A 22,474-nucleotide genomic window follows, 5' to 3' on the forward strand; every position below is an offset into this window, starting at 1 on the left:
TTTTTTTTCACAACTCAGCATTTTCTACAATTTTATATGAAAGATTCATCCATTATGGTTTGTGTCTGGCTTCTTCCATTTAGAACTGATGCATGGAACTCGTGTGCTGTCCTGTGTATCCATCAGCACAAGACCCCTTTCTCCTGCTGAGGGATTATACGGTGAGCTTGTCACCATTTCTGGGGATGGACGTCTGGACAGTTTGGAATCTGGTGCTCCTCTGAGTAAGGCTGCTATGAACACTCAAATACAAGTCTCTGTGAAGACAGGCATTTTCCTCTGCATTAGATAAACACCTAGGCATGGCATGACTAGGTCAGAGGGTAATGCAGGCTGACTTTTAAAGAAACTCCATCTTTCTAAAGGACATCTACAGTGCTGTAGCTCAGAGCAATCCCACCCGCAGCACTATGTGATGGTGGCATCTGTCAAAGTCTGCTGCTCTAACGTGCAGGGACACACAACACTGGGATTTTAGCTCTCCTTTCACTAGCCTCTCCCTACACATCTGCTGCCACTGAGTGCCACAATCCATAAGTGTCTTTAGAGTCCTTTGTCAATTCTTCATGTGGTAGTTTTGTCCTGGGGAATAATACTTTAAACAGCTCTTTACAAGCACAGTGTGTCCTTTGTCAGAGAGCTGCAACTGTTTTCCTCTACCCTGTGACTTATTTTATGGTTCATGGACCATAAAATCTGAGCTCTGTATCTGCAATTGTTTTCTTCTGCCCTGTGACTTATCTTATGGTTCATGGACCACAAAATTCAAGCTCTGAGAAATGGTTACATACACCAGTATCATAAAGATCTTCTAAAAGTTTAATCGTTTGAAATAGTTGTCACTCTCGGAAGAAATAAAAAATTCTGTGCCTTATCAACTCATCAACGTTTTTAAAAGAATTATTTTTCATTTTATATTAAGTGCTTTGCCTTCATGAAAGAACACTACCTACATGCCTGGTGCCTGAGCAGGCCAGAAGGGTGCTGGATACCAAACCCAGGTCCTTTGCAAAAGCAACTAGTATGCTTTCTGCTTGTTTTGTCAAGACAGGGTTTCTCTGTGTAATCCTGACTATCCTAGAATTCACTCTGTAGAACAGGCAGGCCTTGAACTCAAGATCTACCTGCCTCTGCCTCCCAAGTGCTGGGATTAAATGCATGACCTTCTCCTGCTAGTGCTTTTAACCACTGGGCCATCTCTTCAATGCTCTTACATTCAGTTTTTAAGTGACACACCCTTTAACAGAAAAATTACGCTATATCTCAACTTCAAAAAAGTATATTATGTTGTTACACAGAAACCTTTATGTTGATCAAGTTTGTATTATACCTTTCTACTTCAATTTTATTAGCCAATACTTCATTTTCAACTAGGTAGCATACTAAAATAAATGCTATAATTACTCCTTTCTGTATGTGTGTGTGTGTAGGAGTGCACATGTGAGTGTCTGAGTTCAGGTGCCCACAGTGTGCACAGGTGTGTGAAGGCCAGTCCATCCACCTTGCTTTTGAGACTGGGTCTCTCATTGGAACTTGCCTCCTAGTCTAGACTGGCTTACAGTGGTTCTCAGTGTGATGGTCAGGGTTTTTTAACTTAACACAAGCTAGAGTAGCCTAGGAAGAGGAAACCTCCATTGAGGAAATGCCTCATTAGAATGGCCTCTGGGCATGTCTGTGGGGCAGCTTCTTGATGAATGGCTGATCTGAAGGGTCTACTCCACTGTGTGTGGGCTGTATAAGAAAGCAAGCTGAGCAAGCCAGTGGACAGCACTCCTCCATGGTCTGTTTCAGTTCCTGCCTCAAGTGTCCTTGATGATTGTCTTAGTCAGGGTTTCTATTCCTGCACAAACATCGTGACCAAGAAGCAAGTTGGGGAGGAAAGGGTTTATTCAGCTTACACTTCCACATTGCTGTTCATCATCAAAGGAAGTCAGGGCTGGAACACAAGCAGGTCAGAAAGCAGGAGCTAATGCAGAGGCCATGGAGTGATGTTCTTTACTAGCTTGCTTCCCCTGGCTTGCTCAGCCTGCTCTCTTATAGAACCAAGACTACCAGCCCAGAGCTGGTCCCACCCACAAGAGGCCTTTCCCCCAGATCACTAATTGAGAAATTGCCTTACAGTTGGATCTCATGGAGGCATTTCCTCAACTGAAGCTCCTTTCTCTGTGATAACTCCAGCTGTGTCAAGTTGACACAAAACTTGCCAGTACAATGATGTTCTATAACCTGAGCTCAAGCAACTCTTTTCTTCCCCACGTTACTTGTAGACATGGAGTTGACCAAAAGGAACCTAATCAGGGCACCGAGGGGTCGCCTGTCTGTTTCCACACTGAGCATAAGCCAGCACACACTTGGTCCCACCCTTCTCACGTGGGTACTAGAGATGCGCCTCAGGTCCCCATGCTTGTATGGCAAACGCTTTGCTGACTGAACCATCTCCCAAGCCCCAGTTCTTCTTCTTTAGTATGTCAATGGTATCATTTTATACATTTTAAATATAGTTATTACAAGAATAACTGAATAGCAAGAAACCAGATGGAACTGCACACAAGCACTCCACTTAGTAGACAGGGCCTGGAAGAATGAAAGCTGTTATGCTCTAGAACACCAAGGTAACATCTAGGAAGGATGAATACCCAGAACCACCTAAGATAGTGTGCATATTGAGTCTGTAGACATCTCTCTTTTATCAACTATCCTTCCTTAAAAGCACAAACATTATGAAACAAAGTTGGCCATGGTGGCACTTAATCCCAGCACTCAGGAGGCAGAGGCAAGCACATCTCTGTGAGTTTGAGGCTAGCCTCGTCTACATATCAAGTTCCAGGCCATCCAAGGCCACATAGTGAGACTTTATCTCAACAAACAAAGAAGTTCAAAACACTCGTAGAGGATAAACTATGAGCTGAGGACTGTATTATGTTGCTTTCTGTTCTACAAAAACATTTCATGATTTTATATTCCAAAGAGGATGGGAGAAGGGAAGAAAGTAAAAACTAGCTAGGAAACCTCATGTGGTATTAAGTGCTCAAAGAAGGGTTTTGGCCACTTACGAGACAGGCCCGAGCTTTTTGGTTTCCTAACATAATGCATACAGGCAGCTTCAAAGCAGGAGAATTGAGGAGCAAACATGGAGAAATCCCAAAGCCGACACAATGAAGGCACCGTCCGCCCTTCCTCTCACATCCCTTCTCAACGCTGCTCTACAGCCGCTCTTCTCCCACTCAGCATTCCTCACTAAACTCATTGCAGCCACAGGCTGGTTAACGGATGTCCTCTCATCTGGAGGGACTAACTCACAAGGCCGACCACCACAGTAACTGTGGAGAAGTGAGTGAGTTGTGCTTCACTCCAATGGCTCTAGGCGTCTATCTTTTAATCAGCTTATCCAAACACTACCTCAAAACATTTATAAACACCAATTAAATGGGTTTCTTACCTTGGAAAGTGCCTCGTCATGAACTACCGTGTTGGTTGTTAAAAGAACAAGAACTGTTTGAAGCAGCTTAAGTTCTTCAAGGCTGTTTTCCATTAGCTGCCAAAGCATGTTAATTATGTTTCCAGCAGCAGTCTGTGAATCAGAGGACGGCACACAAAATCAACTCAGATCTGAGAGATGATGGAGATTCACAATAATACTATTTATTTTCCACCATCAAGTGAGATACAAACAAAATACTTACATTAATGAGTAACTATCAATTCAGATAATCTACACTTTAAAATATGAATTATATTCTGTACCTATTCTATGACACTGAAAACTTGATTCTAAAATCAGTGCCTGTACTATGAACTCTGCCTTAGATTACAAGTAGCTCACTGGAGTGCAGCTCATCTTTAATGTTAGCTTCATTTTTAAGTTATTCTTCTTTCATAAAACTGCCTTCCAGGAGAAATCAGGCATGCTTTAATCTTCCCATGAACGCTACTGACGTGACTCTTTAACAAGCAATTCAGATAAAATCTTCAACCTACCTCAGACACCACTTCATGGGACATGAGTCTCTGGATGGCGGCCAAACACAACTGTGTGATCTTTGGTTCCTTGGTCCCACACCCCATTAGGAAAGGCTGCACGACCTCTGAGCTGTTCTCTTTCAATGCTTTATTCAGAAAACACAGCAGATGACTTACTGATCTATTCATGGTGAGGAACGTTTGTCTACGTACTTAGAACCTATGACAATTCTTTTTATATAAAGTAAATATCCAAACAGAAACAAGTCATAAGAATTCAGGAGATTCAGATGTACAGTCTTTACCTCGACTACAGGAGTACCAGGCTTTCTCTAACATGGGATTCTGGGTCATCCCATCTGCTACTTACTCTTTGAGAACATGAACTCTTACAAGTTCAGAAATTAACATTTCTTCATGTTATACAAGAGTAGAATAAACAAGAATTCACATTACAGAGCAGAAAGTGGTTCAAATTGTATGTACATCATGCCTTCCATAGTTCATAGGTGCCCTACATTATTTTTATATGCTGTGAATGTTTATAACACTAATTTCTTCAGGAAGTAAACACAATTCTTAGACAACAATAGCATTCTTCCTGTTATTATGGAAAGGGCATTTTAAATTAAGTACTAAATATACAAACTTTTATTCCTAATCTTAACTTAATTCTACCGACTCTAGAAATTTTAAAGTAGTGATAATAATTAAATTCAATTGAACACTTCATTTATAACATAAAATTTAAAAATTGCTTAAAGGCAAAAAAGATAAAAAAAAGGTTTGTCGTTTTCAGAGAAACGAAATAAATAGCATGGAATTTTAAGTAAAGGGAACATTAAAGTTAGGAGTTTCATAGCTGTTTTCAAGGAAATAAAACTCATTAATTAACTACATGTATATCTGAGTCAGAAAATAATTTTTCAGAAGAACTTGAAAGAAAATCATTCATAATCATGACTGAAAGTAAAAAGACCACCTCAGCCATTGTTTCCTTCTTACTGTGCTTACAGTACCAGATATGAATTTCCTCTATGGATCAGGCCCCAATTCCAACCAGAGAAGAGCTGATTTTACCCATAACACTCACACCACTCTTGCCCAGACAGGTGGGTGTCTCATGCCTGGCAGCCTGGCCTTGTGGACTGTAGGAGTCACAGGGAGGGGTGTGAAACACAAGTGCCATTTAGGGAAGGGCACGCACGTCACTCTGACCATCTGTGACCTTCCGTATTATCTTATCTACAAATCTCATCATTTCATTTTTCTTTACAGATGGACAAAATTCCACTGTGTATTATGTACCATAATTTTATTATACATCTTGGGCTCTACCGGTGGATGCTACGCTAACTTCTAAATATTTGTGTTTATAACCACAGACAAATGCTACTCACTCCCAGACTCCCTATGCAGAAGACGGGGTCAACAATGTAAGAGTAATATAGGGAGAAGATCTGAAATATGAAATGCCATTTCTGGGCGTGGCACAGCCAGTGCAAATGAGACCACACAGCATCTGTGGCACCTATGATGTAAGAGCCCACAGAAAACTGGACCTGTCAAAAGTCAAGCACAGATTAGGGAGGGTGTGCACATGTCCCTACCCTTCCCTGTTGAAGTATTGACTACTAATGCACTCTGGGCAAGAGCCAGCAATTATTGTCCATTGGGCACCAAGTTCGAAGTCCACGTTCACACAGATAATCTTAAACATACACAAACATACACTCACACACACATGCATGTGCAAGAAATGCAAGACATGACTGTTTCAAAGGGAAGCAAAGGGAGGTGGAGAGGTAACCACAACATACTTTACACAAGTGTGGCATAAAAGTGTAAAGTGAGTGTTTTTTAAATTTTGGTACTGAATATTTAAGTCTACTTTCTGCCTTCCAAAGTACACACTATGGAATGATAAACTAAGACCACAACTTTCGACAATATTCTGAAGTTACTAATTCAGCACAGGTTAGAGAAGGGAATCACACTGGAAGAGAGTAACAGCGCCCTAAGGGTTTCTCTCCTATTCCCTGACTTTCTAGGGCATGGAGGTTTTAACTCAAACATGGAGAAAATAATTTCACAACAATATTGCAAATATATTGAAGTAAGCTATTAAAATATGATTTTGGAACTGATATAATTCTGTATATTATGGAATCATAATGGAATAAAATTAGAAATTAATAAGAGAAATCACAAGAAAGCCACAGATGTTTAGAGATCAAACAGCACATTCTTAAATGGCCAGTGGGTAATTAAAATAATCAGGAACAACATTTTCCTGTGATCAAATAAATGATAATACAGGTTATTTCAGATGCAGAAAACAAAAAGAAAAGAAAAAAAAAAACAAAACAACCATGACTACAACAACAAAGCCAGCAGTTTCAACTGGAAGTTTATAGTTATGAACGCTTACATTTTAACATCATAAAGATTTGAGATAACTGAACAATGAACTTCAGTGTCCTAGATAAACAACTGAAACCCAAAAAAGCAGATAGGAAGAAATAATAAAGTTCAGAGGAGAATTTAATATAGAACCAACAAAGCAAAGAAAAACAGAAAAAAAAAACACTAATAAAACCAGAAAAAAATGGAATATAAATACCAATGAAATCCAGAATATTATTCGAGAATACTTTGAAAATACATCTTCCAATAAACTAGAAAATAGTCAAGAATAATATTTGAATATTTGAGAAAATGTTAAGAACATATACCATAATCCAGTACAGGTCATGCAAGACACAAAGGTATTCAGCGTCTATAACCAACAAGCTGAACAGAGCACAGAGACAGGCGATGTCCCAGTAGGTACAGAAAGTCTGTGCTGTGCCACGGTGAGCATCCCTCCCTTCATGGTCCTAAGTGACGAGCAGGAGCACAATCAATACAATTCTCAAAATATTAGCTAGAACAATAAACCATGAGAAAGAAAGAAAAGGGATAAAACAGAAAAGAAAGAAGTCAAAGATCCCTATTCGCACATGGGAGGATTTTATTCTTAAAACTCGACCCTAAATATTCTACCATAAAACTCTCAGATGTGGTAGAGAACATGCGTTGTTCTCTTCCTGCTCTTGTGAGCAGTGCTAGACGTCAGGACCGGACCCCTGAATCTCCTCCACCCCTAGCTGCCAACAGCTCTGCGTTTCTTCCAATTACACGTAATCATGACATATCAGTTTGACAAGTGACACATGAACCTATTTTGACAAGATGGTCTTCACACAATCATGTTTCTGAGGAGACAATGGGGGCCAGAGAGTGCCTGTAGTCCTTTTTCAGACTTTATGATCAGACAACACTCCAAGTGTATACCCAAATAGCATTAGGCTGGTTCTGTGATATAATTCGCAGCCTACATTAAGGAAGGGCTCAGTGTTGCCATGTAATATAAACTCTGGCAACAAAAGAAACAACAAAATGTTGGTTCTAGTTCTAGAAAGCTTGTCATGTTAGAAGGAAACTTTCCGGCAAGGAAGACACCACGAGGGAGCAGGCGAGTGAATGGGATGGAATGGGATGGAATGGGATGGAGGCCGCAGCGCAGGAAGCAGACAGCACAGCTGGAGCACAGCTGCCGTCTTTCTTTCTCCTGTGATTCTGAGGAGCTCTTTACTTCCAAGGACTATGTTGCATGTATCCTTTAGGTGTTAAACACCTACACAACTCAAGAGATGGCTCAGCAGTTAAGACGCCATTTCAGCTCCCAGTACCCAAACAGAGGCTCAGAACTGCCTGGAACTCTAGTTCCTACCCTACTAGTTGCCTACTCCTGGGGCTTCCTGTGCATCAGGCACATACATGGTACATATACTGAGATACAGGAAAAATATTCATACACATAAAATTAAAAAATACATTTTTAAGATATCACAAATACATATACTGATATACTATACTAAAACAAACAGGTAAATTGCTTTTTATGTCATAAAAAAATTCTGAAGTATATTTGCTCATTGCTATAGAGACCTCTTAGCATTAAGGCTATGTAGACAGAAAAAGACAAGGAGAACTATGAGAAGCTATCCCAGTCACAGGTAATGATTATGTTTTTGCATGTGTACTGACACGAGTTGAAAGCAGCCATGGTAAATGTGATCACTAGGGTTTGGACTAAGAGTTAGATATTGAACTTTCAAAGATATTACAACTTGATAAGATTTCTTGATAAGCAGAATATAACTTTTATGTTACACATGCCTTCTGGAACTTTAGTAGCTTGTAATCTAGGATAATAAATCAGCTGTAACACAGAGCAGTCAGGAGTCAGACTAAGGCGTTTGGTTTTGTAATGAAAGTCTTTACATTGTCATCTCTCACTCGGTGTGACATAAAAGGGGGAGGTAAAGGTGTGTGCATCTGCTCAGGCTGGCATTACCTGGCATAGCCTTTCCACTCATGTCAGCATTCATGACAGCAGAGAGAACAAAGAGAAGCAGCCATTAAAAGAGGATGCTGAGAAAGGGGCTCCCCTGGGAGCTAAGAGACCACAGCTGACTAGAAACAGGGCTGAACATCACTAAAGTCGGCTTGAGGGTCTGAATCAAAGGTTCTAACTTTCACCACAACTCTGCATGGTTTCTGAACATACAGAGACATGTAAGAATGCGGTATCCTGGCTCACTGGAGTGTCCTCAATTATTTGGGAACTTTGATATTTGTTATAGGACCAAATTAATATCCCATAATCTCGAGGCTTATTTAAAAAAATTCTCAGGGAATTAAAATAGTAAAATCTTTCTCAGTTTTAATTGTATTCTGAACTAACTAGGTAATTTAGAAACTGCATCCTGGCCAGTTTAAAGCTATGCAAGTAAGAGCCTTTGATTTTAAAAATGACAAGATTATCAGTTAAGTCTCTATTTTAAAAATGACAAGATTATCAGTTAAGTCTCTATACGTAGGTATCAACTGTTATAAATACATCATTAAAAATGCTAGGACAAGGCTGGAGAGATGGCTTAGCTGTTAAGAGCACTGGCCACTCTTCTAGAGGTCCTGAGTTCAATTCCCAGTAACCACATGGTGGCTCACAGCCATCTATAAGGGGATCTGATGGCCTCTTCTGGCATGCAGATGTATGTGCAACAGAGCACTCATACATTAAATAAATAAAATAAAAACAGTAAATAAATAAACATGCTAGGACAAGTTTAAATGCTGATCTATCTCCTTAAGTAAATGGTCCTAGAAAATATGTAGCTTAAAGTATAAAGATTTGTGATGTGAAAATATGGCTACCTATATTACAGTGAAATCAATAATGCAGCTATATATTAAAATGTCTTATTCTTTAAAATATTTATGTATTTATTAATTAATTAATTTATAATTTTATGTGCAGAGGGGTGTGCCTGTGCCACAGCACACATGTGGAAGTCAGAAAATAACCTGCAACCGTCTGTTCTTTCCTCTCATCATGTGGGTGTCAAAAATGGAAGGGAAGGCCTCAGGCTTGGGGCATGCACCTTCACCCCCTCAGCCATCTCAAAAACTCTAAAATCTCTTATTCTTCTGCAAGCTTAGATATTTCACTCTGCACACAGTACTAGAATACATAGTGATTCTTTGAAGATCTTCTATCAACTATAAGAACAATGAAAATTATTACTGAATAATTGATGATTATTAATAATAATTAATAATTTGTTATACTACCAGCAAAGGTAAATATTTTACAACGGTACTCTGATTCAACTGTAATAAGTCTCCATGTTCAAAAATCCAGGCCATAAATTACCTTTAAACATGCGCTCCCTCACAGAGGATAAACAGCCAGCCCACCCAACATGCACCTCCCAGAACCTCCTTGTCCACTGTTTCCATCCCAAACACACACCTTTGCTTTTACCCTTCACACACACACACAGAGCATGGTGTATTTGAGAAACAGTTAAGTAACAAGGAAGAAGCTATGTGAGAAAGATATGACTTAGGAAAACTAACCTATTGGCCAATTTCCAGTGAAGTGGAGAAGTCTAAGGGAGATCCACCCTTGTTTAAGTCTTTATGTCATGTTGTAATGGGATGACATTTCTAAATTAGAAACTCCCAATTGTTTAAATTATGTTTTATGTACAGACTGTAATACTTAAGCTGTGTGGGCAAGCCTGCCTTTCTCCAGCACTGCTGGGCTGCGAGGCTGGTGGAGCTGCAATAGAGCGGGTCTGAGGACATAAGCTGTGGCTGAGCAGAAAGCACTTGGAGGGGGCCTAGCATGGAGCCCTGAAACACCGAGGCGGCATACTGCAAACACCCTGATTCAGTCTGACCCTGCTGCTTACTCGGGTACCTTAATCTGCTGAGCCAAGAAGACACTATATGGTTCTCTAGACTCCCAGCTCCCAGCTCACCCATGCCCATTGCTGTGCAAAGATGGAAGGGACCAAAAAAAAAAACCAAAAGAGCAGACAGAGGAGAAGAGCTGGTCAGAGAGAAGCCCCTGGCAATCCCTCCCTCCCAAAAACCCAGTCCAACAAAGGTTTGCAAACACAAAGCAAACAAACCCCTTTGTTTTCTTGTCTTCCCATCTTGTGATCATGGCCCTGGGTCCAGAACTCAAACTGTATGTCAGTATACGTCAGTGTATGTCAACGTACATCAGTGTATGTCAGTGTACGTACATACACACCCAATATCTCTTCATGAACTGTCCATATGACACTAATGGTGTGCTAAGAACAGCATGTCAGTCAACACAGTGAACACTCTCCACGGATAGAGGGTGTCAGCTGAGCTCTGGTGGAGGAGGAGAAAGCAAAGGTGAATAAGAAAACCCTTGATTCAAAAGAACTGGTATCTTTAAGGTCTCTCATTTCAAGGAATTTTACAGCTTTCACCTCTGGGAATTACAATCAGTTCACAATTAGGGGCACTCGCATGTTCTGTATCATGCGTATGAATACCATACTCGGGTGCAGGAAGTAGATGCTCAAAAAACTGATGGTTTTAAGAGTCTATTTAACTATTAGTAAAATCTTCACTACTAATTGAATTCAATGCAAAAAAAATTACCTGCCAAAATTTCCGTGTTTCTTGCAGCTATTGTTTTAACTTTTATTATTCCTGATTCAGCAGCCTGTAGGAACAAAAATAATTAGAAAATAAAACTTACTATAAACAGGAATTCTGTGTGAGAAATAAACACAAAGTGCCACTACTATGTTTGTTTTGCAAATACTAGAGGCCCAGTAGTGGCACACACAACACACAACGCATAACACACAACACCTAAGAGAACCCCCGTCATCGGGGTTACTCACATGCAAACTGCACTTTGCCTGACGCCTTCCTGTGCTCTAAGGCCTACCTCAGTGGAATGCCTGAACACTGTACAGACTGTGTATTCAGAACCAGAACAAACAAAAACCCAATCAGAAGAACTCAATTCTTCTCCTCTTTGTACACATCTCCCCCCCTCGCCCCCCACACACTGTAAAGCCTCAAAATCAAGTGAATTTACTGTCATGAACTAACGGGTCAATTCTGTTTTTTCCTTTCTCTCTCTCTCTCCCTCTCCCTCTCCCTCCCCCCCCCTCTATATATATATATATATATTTATATTTATATATTTTTTTAATCAAACAAGTTTAATTCGTTTCCTTTTCACAGCACATTTACATTTCTGTTGGGATACATCATCACATCCACTCGGTTACTTTTGAAGCATTTTATGGCAATACATTACAATAAAACAAAATTGGAATTATTATAGGTGGTACAGAGAACCCACCACCCCCTGATGGACTGGGGACCGACAGAGCTTATAGACTGGTTGCAACTACAAGGAGTGGATGCCAATACAATAGAAAAGGTAAATTTCTAAATCAAAGTATTCCTATGATATTGTTGAAAAGCTGCTTATCCATACATTGAATCTTTCAGATTGTTGAAGGGGATTATACACATTCTGATCTTCTCAATGATATCACTAAGGAAACCTACGGTGCCTCAGACTGTGGTAAGAGCCTCCAACATCCTTTCTATATTTTAAAGATTTATTTTATTTTATTTTATTTATATGTAGGTGTTTGTGGGGAGTCATAGAGGTCAGAGAGAGCACTCAGCCACCTGGAACTGGAGTTATAAGTGCATGTGAGCCACTGAATGTGGGTACTACAGTGTAATGTCAAGTCATGACTGCATAAGAACACACATACACACATGCACACGAAAAGAAAAGAAGGGGGAGTCACATTTATCTCTATATTTAAGGAATCACCAGACTATTTGCTGCCTAAGACATTAGACCTACTTCATGATTCCCCATTGTTTACAACATGTGTTTCTAGAAAATTTTACTAAACATGTTTATTTTTAAAATACATGTATCAAAGTCCCCCAACCCCAACTGTAGCATTACTTCATGCCATAGTAATGCTAGTATAGCCTACATAGTCTAGTGAAGTGGAAACTTGAGGGTGCTTTGGAAAGTCGGTTGGATGGTGTTTGCTGGGGCAAACAAGTGAAGGAACATTTCCTTAAAGTGGACACAGATGTGAAAGGCTCAGGCAGACTCCGGAAGGACACTGTGCTGAGGCAGACACAGGAGAGAGGCTGTTCTGCTAAAGCAAGCACATGAAAGGACACGTGACGAAGGATTCTTTACTAACAACGTGCATGGACTGGTCCCCCTTGCAGTGTGTGGTTGGGCTACATTTGTCAGGAAGCCATAGAGAGAAACACACCAAAAAAACTTCTGGTGTGCTGGAGTTCTTCTACGTACTGGGATTGATTGTATACACATACAGAGTCAAGAACCATGCTGAAGGAAGACCCGTGGGGACACGTGATGTGTGGAGGGTATAAATAGGACTCCATGGAGTGACAGAGACAGGGCTTGGCTTGCTGGTACAGCTAGCTGAGCAATGCTGTGGTCTCACATTTTTGCTGATGTTCACTTCCCTAAGAAAGGCACAGCCAAGAACTTCTCCCTCCTGGTCCCTACTGCTGACTTTAGTTGAGGCTAAGGCTTGGCTGTCTGCTAGGTAGTGTCACCACTGTTGCTAACCCGACTCTACCAAACTGGACCGCTGGTATATCTGTGAGGTGTTTGCAAGTGAACTGAGTTGCTGCTGTCTGCTACCCTGTGAACTGAACTGCCGATTCCAGATAACATAGATGGGAGTTGCTCCAAAGAACCTTTCAAACAGGTCCACTTCCCCCATATCCTTTCTTTCCCATTTCCTCTGGTGGGTGGTAGGCTAGAAGGGAGGTTAAAGCATTTAAGAACCATCATTAAAAATAAAGTTTGAAAGCCGGGCGTGGTGGCACACGCCTTTAATCCCAGCACTCAGGAAGCAGAGGCAGGCGGATTTCTGAATTCGAGGCCATCCTGGTCTACAAAGTGAGTTCCAGCACAGCCAGGGCTACACAGAGAAACCCTGTCTCGAAAAACCAAAACAAAAGTTTGAAAAGCTTCAAGTTAGAATCTAGAGGCACCAGTAGAAGATGGGGTCTTTAGAAACAAGTATCTATGTACAAAGGCTTAGAGGTGTGGGGAGAGTGTCTCCTGCTAGGCATGGTGGCTAACCCTATTCTCACTACGCTGGAAGAATGAAGCAGGGTGGATGCCCTTGCTGAGCCAGTTTAGGCTGTAAGTGAAACACTAGCCCAAAACAAAACAACAAAAACTAAGACTGGAGAAACAGCTCAGCTCAGCAGTTAAGAGCACTGGTTACTCTATCAAAGGACCTGGGTTCAACAAAACCCGTAACTCCAGTTTCAGGGGATATAACAACCTCTTCCGGCCTCCATGGAAATACATACACACGGTGCACAGACAGACATGCAGGCAAACACCCACACATATAAAAGTAAAAAGATCTGTTATAATTTTAATAAAAGTGTAATGTATTTCCTATGATCACTGACTGTATAAACCAACTGTAAACATAGCCAATTTTTCTCCTGTGTTCAGTAAGAGTCAGGGAAAAGTTGCCAGTTCTGAGACCTGAACAGATGATGCGGGCATGTTTCTGAGGGCACTGAGAGTTGGGGAGACAAAGGAAGTCTTCCATGCCTTGCTGCATTTAACACTCTTCACGCTTGAGATCAGAGTCTCTTCTAGTCACTGTACTTCTCTGATCCTTTCCCAGAACCACCCACTTGGCCTCATTCTGACTCCAAAAACTCTTCCTGACCAATCCCATAATTTTATGATTTTAATGATTTTCAAAATGCTTAAGAATCCTAAATCATATCTCTGTTCTTGACCCATATCCTACAGAGCAGGAGTTAATAAACTTGGGTGTTTATGCTTAAGTTCAGGGCACAAAATAAACAAACAACAAATAACTAAGCCGCCACCTTCCTCTACTCTGAACCGCCACCTCCTCAGCCGGTGAACTGGGCTTCACCTTGCTCAAATCCTCACTTATTTCTAAACAGTAGCATTCATTATCCACGTGGCCAACAACCATGACTGCGAGCTTCATCATCCTACAAACACGGACCACAATCATTAACCCATCTTGGAGTTTTTCCTCTTACTTACCCACCTCAGTTCAAACTTATTTTCCCTACCTATCATGTTCTCCATTATTCAATGCCTTAACTGTCATCCACCCTTATTAGCATATCTCAGAATTATGGGCTGGGGGTGTAGGTGGGTGGTAGTGTACTGCCTAGCATACATGTTCTTGGGTTCAGTACATAACACGGCAAATAAATGAATGGGCAAACAGACAAATGAAGTATTTCTCAAAATTAAGCAGTGTAGGGAAATCTTCTACAAGGAAAAATTTACTAGAGCTGCTCTGACAAACTAAGTCTATACAGACACAGCAAAGAACTCCGTCTTTGGGTTGGAGATGTAACTGAGTCACAGAGCACTTCCTATTCTGCAGAAAGCACTGAAGTAGGGAAGCAAGCAAACAAAACAAACAACAAGAAACAGCCAGAGAAGAAACTCTAGACTTCTTAAAATTACAACATTTACACAGTCACAAATGCAAACCCTAAATCTCACAGCACTGCCAACAACATGGGGACTGTGGTGCATCACAGTGGGATGTGGGCACTGTTTTAGCATCACCAGCTATTCACATCTAATTCACACATGACTAAAGGCTCTTCACCTTCAGTACTGTCCAGACCTTTCAACAGGGATGCTTCACCCATTCATCATAAGCCCTTACCTTATTAGTGCTTATCACGACGCCTTCTTTTAAATAAGTAGCCACATAATAAAGGTTTTTAAATAAAAAGTCAACGTGGTACAAAAATACAAACTCACTCAAAAGAAAGGTGCTTCACGAAAAGAAAAAAAAAAATCCCAAGAACTCTGATCCACAGATTCACAAATCTACTAGATCTATTGTCTACTTCTCTGTCATTCTCGTGTTGGTTCTGTCTTCAATCTTGGCAACAAAAATAACTGCACTTATTCAACACCCCAGCATTCCTATGGCACTAACTAGACAGAAAGCTGAGTCTTTCAGTAGCTTTTGACCTGGAAGCCTTTTTATTTTTTTATTTTTAACTAGGCATATGGTTCATGTTGTGAGGTTAACTGTGTATGAGTGCCGTGCCTGCATGTGTGTGTGTGCACCATGCACATGCTCAATACCTACAGAAGTGAGGTTAACTGTGTATGAGTGCCGTGCCTGCATGTGTGTATGTGTGTGCACCATGCACATGCTCAATACCTACAGAAGTGAGGTTAACTGTGTATGAGTGCCGTGCCTGCATGTGTGCATGTGTGTGCACCATGCACATGCTCAATACCCACAGCAGTCAGAAGATGGTGCTGGATACTCTGGAACTGGACTTAAGGCTGGGTGGGAACTGCCATGTGGGTGCTGGAAACCAAACCTGAGTTCTCTATAGGAGCAATAAGTATTCTTAACCAATGAGCCACCTCTCCAGCCACAAGGTGGAGAGCAGAACTAGATTAAGCCAACAAAGCACTCAGTAGGTAGAATTAAATTAGTTCACCTACATCCGGAGGGTTCTAGGTGAAGAATGCAGATTACCAATGAAGGAAGGAAAATAATGTATGCTCCAGAAGGAATGGACATGCCCATTACTAGAACTACTACAGATTACGTTTCTTTCATGCTTATACATTGGGAATGGTGGCACGTGTCTATTATCCCAACAGGTGGGTGAAGGAAGCAGGAGGTTCAGGAGTTCAAGGCCAGCTTCACCCAAAAATAAGTTCAAGGCCAGCCTGGGGTACACGAGACTGTTTTAAAAACAATAACTAACAACTGGTTTTAAATGTTGCTTCCTTTCATAAAAACTCATGCTTCTGCTTTTAACAAATATATCCTTTGCACCTCATGAGAAAAATAATCTAAAGTTAAAGCAAAAATTTCGAAAAATCCTAATTAATTATTCATAGAGCACAGCAGTGAAATGGAAATTAAAGAAAACTGTGAAATTTAACTGATTTTCAACTTAGATAGTATAATGTATTCAAGAGACACAAAGGAAGTATGGGGATGCCTTGAGACTTTTTACCTGTCAGGCAAATGCTAGGAGATAAAGCCAAATACACACCTGAGAGTGCTAAAAGGGCTCAGAACGCCCCTTAAGGGACAATGTGCTCATAAAACAATTACAATTGAAACCAAAAAGATGTTCTGTAACATTCAATTATCCTACAATTACAGTTTCAACTACCACATGACATTTTATTCCAAACTCATGGTTTCTAAGAAATACACTTTCTTTAGTTAGTAATGGAAGGCTGGAGTGCAGGGTGCAGAGAGGTGGCTAATATCCATACAGTGCGCCTTTCTCTTTCCCAGCCTTTTCTTCCAACTTTAAACTTCAATAAAGGCTCTAGTTCATAAGTCCCAGGTATACAGTTTTATGCTATAGTGGCTGGATTAGATGTGATGCAATAGTAATCCTTACAAAAAAGCAGGAAAAACTCAAAAGTACAACAGAAGGTAAAATGTAAGAGATAAAGAAAATAGTTTATGCCAGGCAGTGGTGGTGCACACCTTTAGTCCCAGCACTTGGGAGGCAGAGACAGGAGGTCTTCTGAGTTCAAGGCCAGCCTGGTCTACAGAGTGAGTTCCAGGACAGCCAGGGCTACACAGAGAAACCCTGTCTCGAAAAACAAACAAGATAGAAAGAAAGAAAGAAAGAAAGAAAGAAAGAAAGAAAGAAAGAACAAAAAAAATAACTTATGTAATAAGATTAAGAGAAAGGTTTTTTGGTTTGGGGGTCAAGCAGGTATGAGTGCTATCCTAAGAAACTTAATGATCACATGGTAGCAAACAAGAGTGCTAATTTACTTATGTCCTTGATACACATCAAAAGTCAGGTATGATATTAAAACCCGGTGTAGGATAGTACATGAGAAAATAGGGAAGGAAAAGAAAGCTAGTAAGGACAGGAGGCAGCAGGAGAGCCAAGGCAGCCTTACACAGTAACATAAGCAAATGATGTAACCATAACAAGACAAAGGACTAGGGCATACTAACACAGAGGTGGTTCAGTGACAAGAAGTCTATCTGAACTATGTGGGAGATATCCTGGTAGGTGTTACACAGGCTGACGGAAACCAGAGTGGATGACACAGATAAAGCCCTGGCATCACAGTAAGGCCAAAGGCCAGGGGAGTGGCAGCAAGCAGGGAAGAGCATGAGGAAAGCCTTGGAGACAAACCAGGATGCGCTCACACATGAACAACAGGACTCCTGAGAGAGGAGACACACTCACAGTGTGCTACAAATCTCAAAATGAGAAAGTGTCAGGGGGAAGAACAGTCAATAGCCTAAGTAATGATGTAGACAGGCAATGGTAACAGCGAGGCATCTGTAGGATGCTATTATGAGAAGAGGAAACTTACAGAAGTACTGATTTAGTTCTTTGAGACAGTGTCTTACTATGTAGCCCAGGCCAGCCTGAAACTATGTAGATCAGGCAGGCCTCAACCACTTCTGCCTCCCAAGTGCTGTAGGTGATACTACGCCTGCCTTCGTTTTCTTCTGAGACAGAGTCTGGTGATGTAGCTCAGTCTGGTATAGAACTTGAGATCCTCCTGCCTCAGCCTTCTAAGTGCTAGGTTCTAAGTGTGCCTCACTATAAAATATTTAAAGTGGCATGTTAAAAGATGCAAACTTTCCTACACTGTTGTAAAGGTTATATTTTATCCGATCAAACTCATTTCATGAAGAGAAAGATAGTTTCTATTTTCGTTACGTTTTTTCCCATGTTTTATTCATAAGAGATTAATAAGGTGGTCTGGACTAACGAGTAGCACAAATTTGCTTTGCTCTTGGTTAAAAGTAAGCTACCTTGGAGAAAGAGAGAAAAAGACTAAAGATGATTTGAAGTCATACACAGTGTCTTTATTTCTATGTGATCAAAGCACAATGCCATTAAGTAATCAATACAATGCAAATACTTATGTATTTGTCTCTATTATGATTTCAAAACATAAGACAGGAATTTATACTATTTTACTCGTGAGAGAAAGACCACCCTCATGGAGGAAATAACTACTACATTATAAACTTCTACACTAAAACAGCTTTCAACTAAGCACAGTTAGATTAGCCAGCCTCTCTTCTTCACTGTCCTGAAAATGAACTCAGAATCCACACACAGAGGCAAGAACCTTCGCCTCAGATCCCTAATAAAAGGACAGAGAACCCTGCTGTGGCAATAGAAGGCATTCTGTCACCAGGTCTTCAGCAGCCACCAATTAACACAGAACCAAAGCTCTGCCATGGGGAACTTCTGATTTAGGCAAAAACTCTGCCACGGCGCCAGATAATAACAGAAAACCTTGAAAGTACACAGCCTAGAACCACTATTTGTTATTTATGCTTTGTGGATTCTGTGATATCAAGAGAGATGGGGTCTGCAGGATGGCTCTGTAGTAGAGGTGCTTATCACCAGGTGTGACAGTGTAAGTCTGCCTGTATGTGGATCTCATGTGCCCGGTGCCAGTGAAGGCCGGAGGAGGGCATCCGGTCCTCTTCAATTCAAGTAACAGAGTTTAGAGCGCCATATGGGTGCTGGGAATCAACCCAGGTCCTCTGGAAGAACAGCCAGTGCTCTTAACCATTGAGCCATCTGTCCAGCCCCAGGAAGACTCTCACTCAGCAAATCCTTATGGAACATGCAGCATAAACGAGATGGTATCTTAGAGACAATCAGGAGAATGATGCTTGCAAGGCTGGAAGCCATTACTAAGTAGCTGTCTGGGCAGTGCTCTAGGAGAAACTAAGGAGCTGTCATGAGAGCTCCAGGGCTAGGAATGCGGTGAGTTCTAGAACTCTGTAACTTACCTGCTGGAAGATTTTCCCAATATAAATACCACAGAAGATATCAATTCAATTCCAAGGTTAAAGCACAGAAGCCGATAGCACAGAGGAGACACAGCTCTATAAATTACGCTGAAAGTACAGTAGGGATTGATGGTTTCTTTCTTCTTTTCTTTTTTTTTTTTTTTTTTTTTCAGAGACAGGGTTTCTCTGTGTAGCCCTAGCTGTCCTGGAACTCACTTTGTAGACCAGACTGGCTTCGAACTCAGAAATTCACCTGCCTCTGCCTCCCAAGTGCTGGGACTAAAGGCGTGTGCCACCATGCCCAGCTGGATTTGATGTTTTCTATACGGTTTTTACAGTAAAAATTACCTCTCTGTTTCTGCACGGTGTGTATGTCTGTGTGTGTATGTGACAGAGAGACAGAGAGAAAGAGAGACAGACTGAGAGAGAGACAGAGAGAGTGAAAGAGAACAAGCACACATGTGCAGGGGTGGGGATATTTCAACAGGATCCCACTCTCTAGCCCCAGGCTGGCCTCAAATTCATGTCCACCCTCCAGCCTCATCGTCCTAGAAGCTGGAATTACAGGTATGACCCATCAAAGCTGGTAAAACACCCTAGTTCTTTAAAATTATCTGCTGTAACTTTCAACAGACAGATGATACAGAGACAACAAAGAAAATCAATGCCAAAGCAAATTAGTCGTTCTCTGAAATAAAACATAGTATCTTCCTCACAGTGATACCTACGACCTCCATCTTGGGTAGTAGCTCTTTAAAGAAACTGGAACAAACAGGTAGAAGCAAGGCACTCACGGAAAACTTCAAGATTCCTGACAAGTCTGCATTCTAAACTTTACTAGTCAAGTTCTAATGATAAAACTTCTTACAGTCTGCATAAAGATAGTTGTAAATAGAAAAATATGAACTCACTCTGTAACATTCAATAGCAAGTAGTATGATAAACTTCGGGTATACTAAGTAAGCTATATTAACTAGGAAATAAAATTAACTATTTTTACATATCTTTGAACTACATTATTTTTAAAGTTTTTTTAAAGATGTATTCATTTTTGTTTTATTTGTATGGGTGTTTTGCTTGTACGTATGCCTGCACACCACATGTGTGCCTGGTGTCTTTGGAGGCCAGAAGAAAGAGGTCAGATCCCTTGAAACTGGAATTATACAAGATTGTGAGCCACCATGTAGGTGCTGGGAATTGAACAAGGGACTTCTGGAAGGGACTTCTGGAAAAGCAGAAAGTGCTCTTAACTGCTGAGCCTGCCCCCTGAACTACAATAGTTTTAAAATGTGAAAGGGCAGTTCTTAAAATATTTCAACAAAAATGGAATCTTAAAAGAAAAAAAATCAGGCATTAGTGACTAAACTCAATTTTTCAATTCAATATCTGGAAATTTTTATTAGCATACATTGAGCTTCCTGATACTCGTCCTGTGAGCCCCAGTCATCATCACCACCACCACCACCATCGGTTTTGGAAACAAGGTCTCTTTATGTACCCTGGTTGTCCTGGTGTCCACTCTCTAACTCACAGAGATCCGCTTGCATCTGAGTATTGGAGTTAAAAGTTTGGCTACCACACCCGGCCTCCTATACTGGTACCACATTTTTTCAGCTATTCTACAGCTGAAAAACAACAACAACAACAAACTTATGCACCCAAGAGGCTATATATACTCAGGTGCATTTGTTTTGCGAAGCATCCTACTAGAATACTGCTTGTGCAGGGCTTAACATGGTTATCGTAGGCCTTGACCATTTGCTGTAATTTGAGGCTCTAGTTTATCACGACGATGAGATTTTTAGGTGGGCTGAATAACACAGACAAGAAGGAAATGTTCCCACACACTATGCCCACCTAAGTGTAGAGTACGGATTCCGCTACAGCGGTGGATACTCATTCTTAGGAGCAATATACCTGACTCGAGTGTCACCAAACCGGCTCACTCAAGGAACTTCGCTCCGAAATAAACATAACAAGAGAATGGAAGAAATCAAATCTCCTTGGAACTCTCAAAAGAATTCTACGAACAGTATTTGTTGGGCAATCACCAAACTTAACTGGCGGAATGAAAATTAGTATAGGTGTTGGGGAATCGAGGAAAGCGGTCTATGAGGACCAGGGAGCGCTCCTGACGTCCCCCCCACCCCCGCCCGCCCCTGACGTCGCCTGGGACCTACCTCCTTGACAGGTGGGAACTTCTTCTTGCATTCTAGTGACAAGGCCCGCAGGTCGCTCTGCATATTCTCCAGCAGCTTCTTCACAGCCTCGGGGCTGTTGGTGCAGGACATGGTCCCTCCAGGTCACCGCCGATCTGGGACCAGCACTTCCAAGCAGGCACTGTCAGCAGCTTGCGCGGCCCGCAGCCAGCCGGCGGCTCCTCAGTCTTCCGCAGCCGGGGCCCAGGGCTCGGCGGGCGCACGGCCGGAGCCGGGCTGCGTCTCCCGAGGCGTGCCCGAGTTCCCCCCGGGCCGCCCCGCACCGCCGCCGGCGGCTCGCCGAAACCTGCCCGCAGCCGTGCAGCCCCACCAGGCTCCACCGGCGCCGGCTCAGGAGCCCACCAGACGGGCAGGTCCCTCCCGCTGCCGCGGGGCCTGGCCACGGCGGGCGTCACCGGCCGAGCTGGCCACAAGCTTCAGCGATGCCCGCCCCGGGTGCCCAAACCCGCCGACGCCATTAGCCCAGTCGCCCACAATTCCGAGCGCGGCCCGGACACGTCAGCCGCACTTCCGGACTCCGGGCCCCGCCCCCGCCCGAGCCAATCCGGAGGCGAGTCTCTGGAGGGGCGGGGCCGAGCGAGAAGCCCAGGACGAGCTCCAGCTGGGCAGCGCGGACCCCGCCCCCGCCGTCCACGCAGGTGGCCCGCACAGCTGCGCAGGCGCGTCCTGCTTCCTTTTGCCTGGCTGGTAACCTGGGGATGATCGGAGGTGTCTCCCTACGTCTGTTTGTGATCCATTCTCTTCTATAAATATTTGCTTTTTTTAAAAAAATGAATTTGTCTTGTCCGTCACTTCTGCCTCCTTGATCCCCATCCCCCTGACTTAAAACACAAATCAGCGTCTTGCTCCTACCTCCCCGGCCTGGGGAACCTAAACGACAATCATGCGGAGTTATACAAATCGACTTTGGTTTATTTAACTGCGGAGTCCCCCCTTATTTTCCTTATCTGTTACAAGACTCCTCCTGCTCCCCGCCCCCCGCCCCACCTTCCACCGACAGATCCCTTTTATGTTTTT

General features: G+C 42.1%; 1 protein-coding gene across 5 annotated transcripts in view; it reads right to left on the reverse strand.

The window, feature by feature from the left end:
- Positions 1 to 21,925, reverse strand: part of Mon2 (MON2 regulator of endosome-to-Golgi trafficking) — an 84,821-nt gene extending 62,896 nt beyond the window's left edge. For all 5 annotated transcript variants that reach the window (XM_021173736.2, XM_029482364.2, XM_021173735.2 and 2 more), the window contains exons 1-4: positions 21,419 to 21,925; positions 10,999 to 11,062; positions 3,979 to 4,106; positions 3,440 to 3,571 (exon numbers count right to left, since the gene is read on the reverse strand). In XM_021173736.2, coding sequence (XP_021029395.1) covers positions 3,440 to 3,571; positions 3,979 to 4,106; positions 10,999 to 11,062; positions 21,419 to 21,529 — 435 coding nt within the window. In that variant the 5' untranslated portion in view covers positions 21,530 to 21,925. The remainder of the gene's footprint in view (positions 1 to 3,439; positions 3,572 to 3,978; positions 4,107 to 10,998; positions 11,063 to 21,418) is intronic.
- Between the last annotated feature and the right edge of the window lie 549 nt (positions 21,926 to 22,474).

Source organism: Mus caroli, unplaced genomic scaffold, assembly GCF_978045245.1.
Source record: "Mus caroli unplaced genomic scaffold, Mus_caroli_1 scaffold_9, whole genome shotgun sequence".
Taxonomy (NCBI): Eukaryota; Metazoa; Chordata; class Mammalia; order Rodentia; family Muridae; genus Mus; species Mus caroli.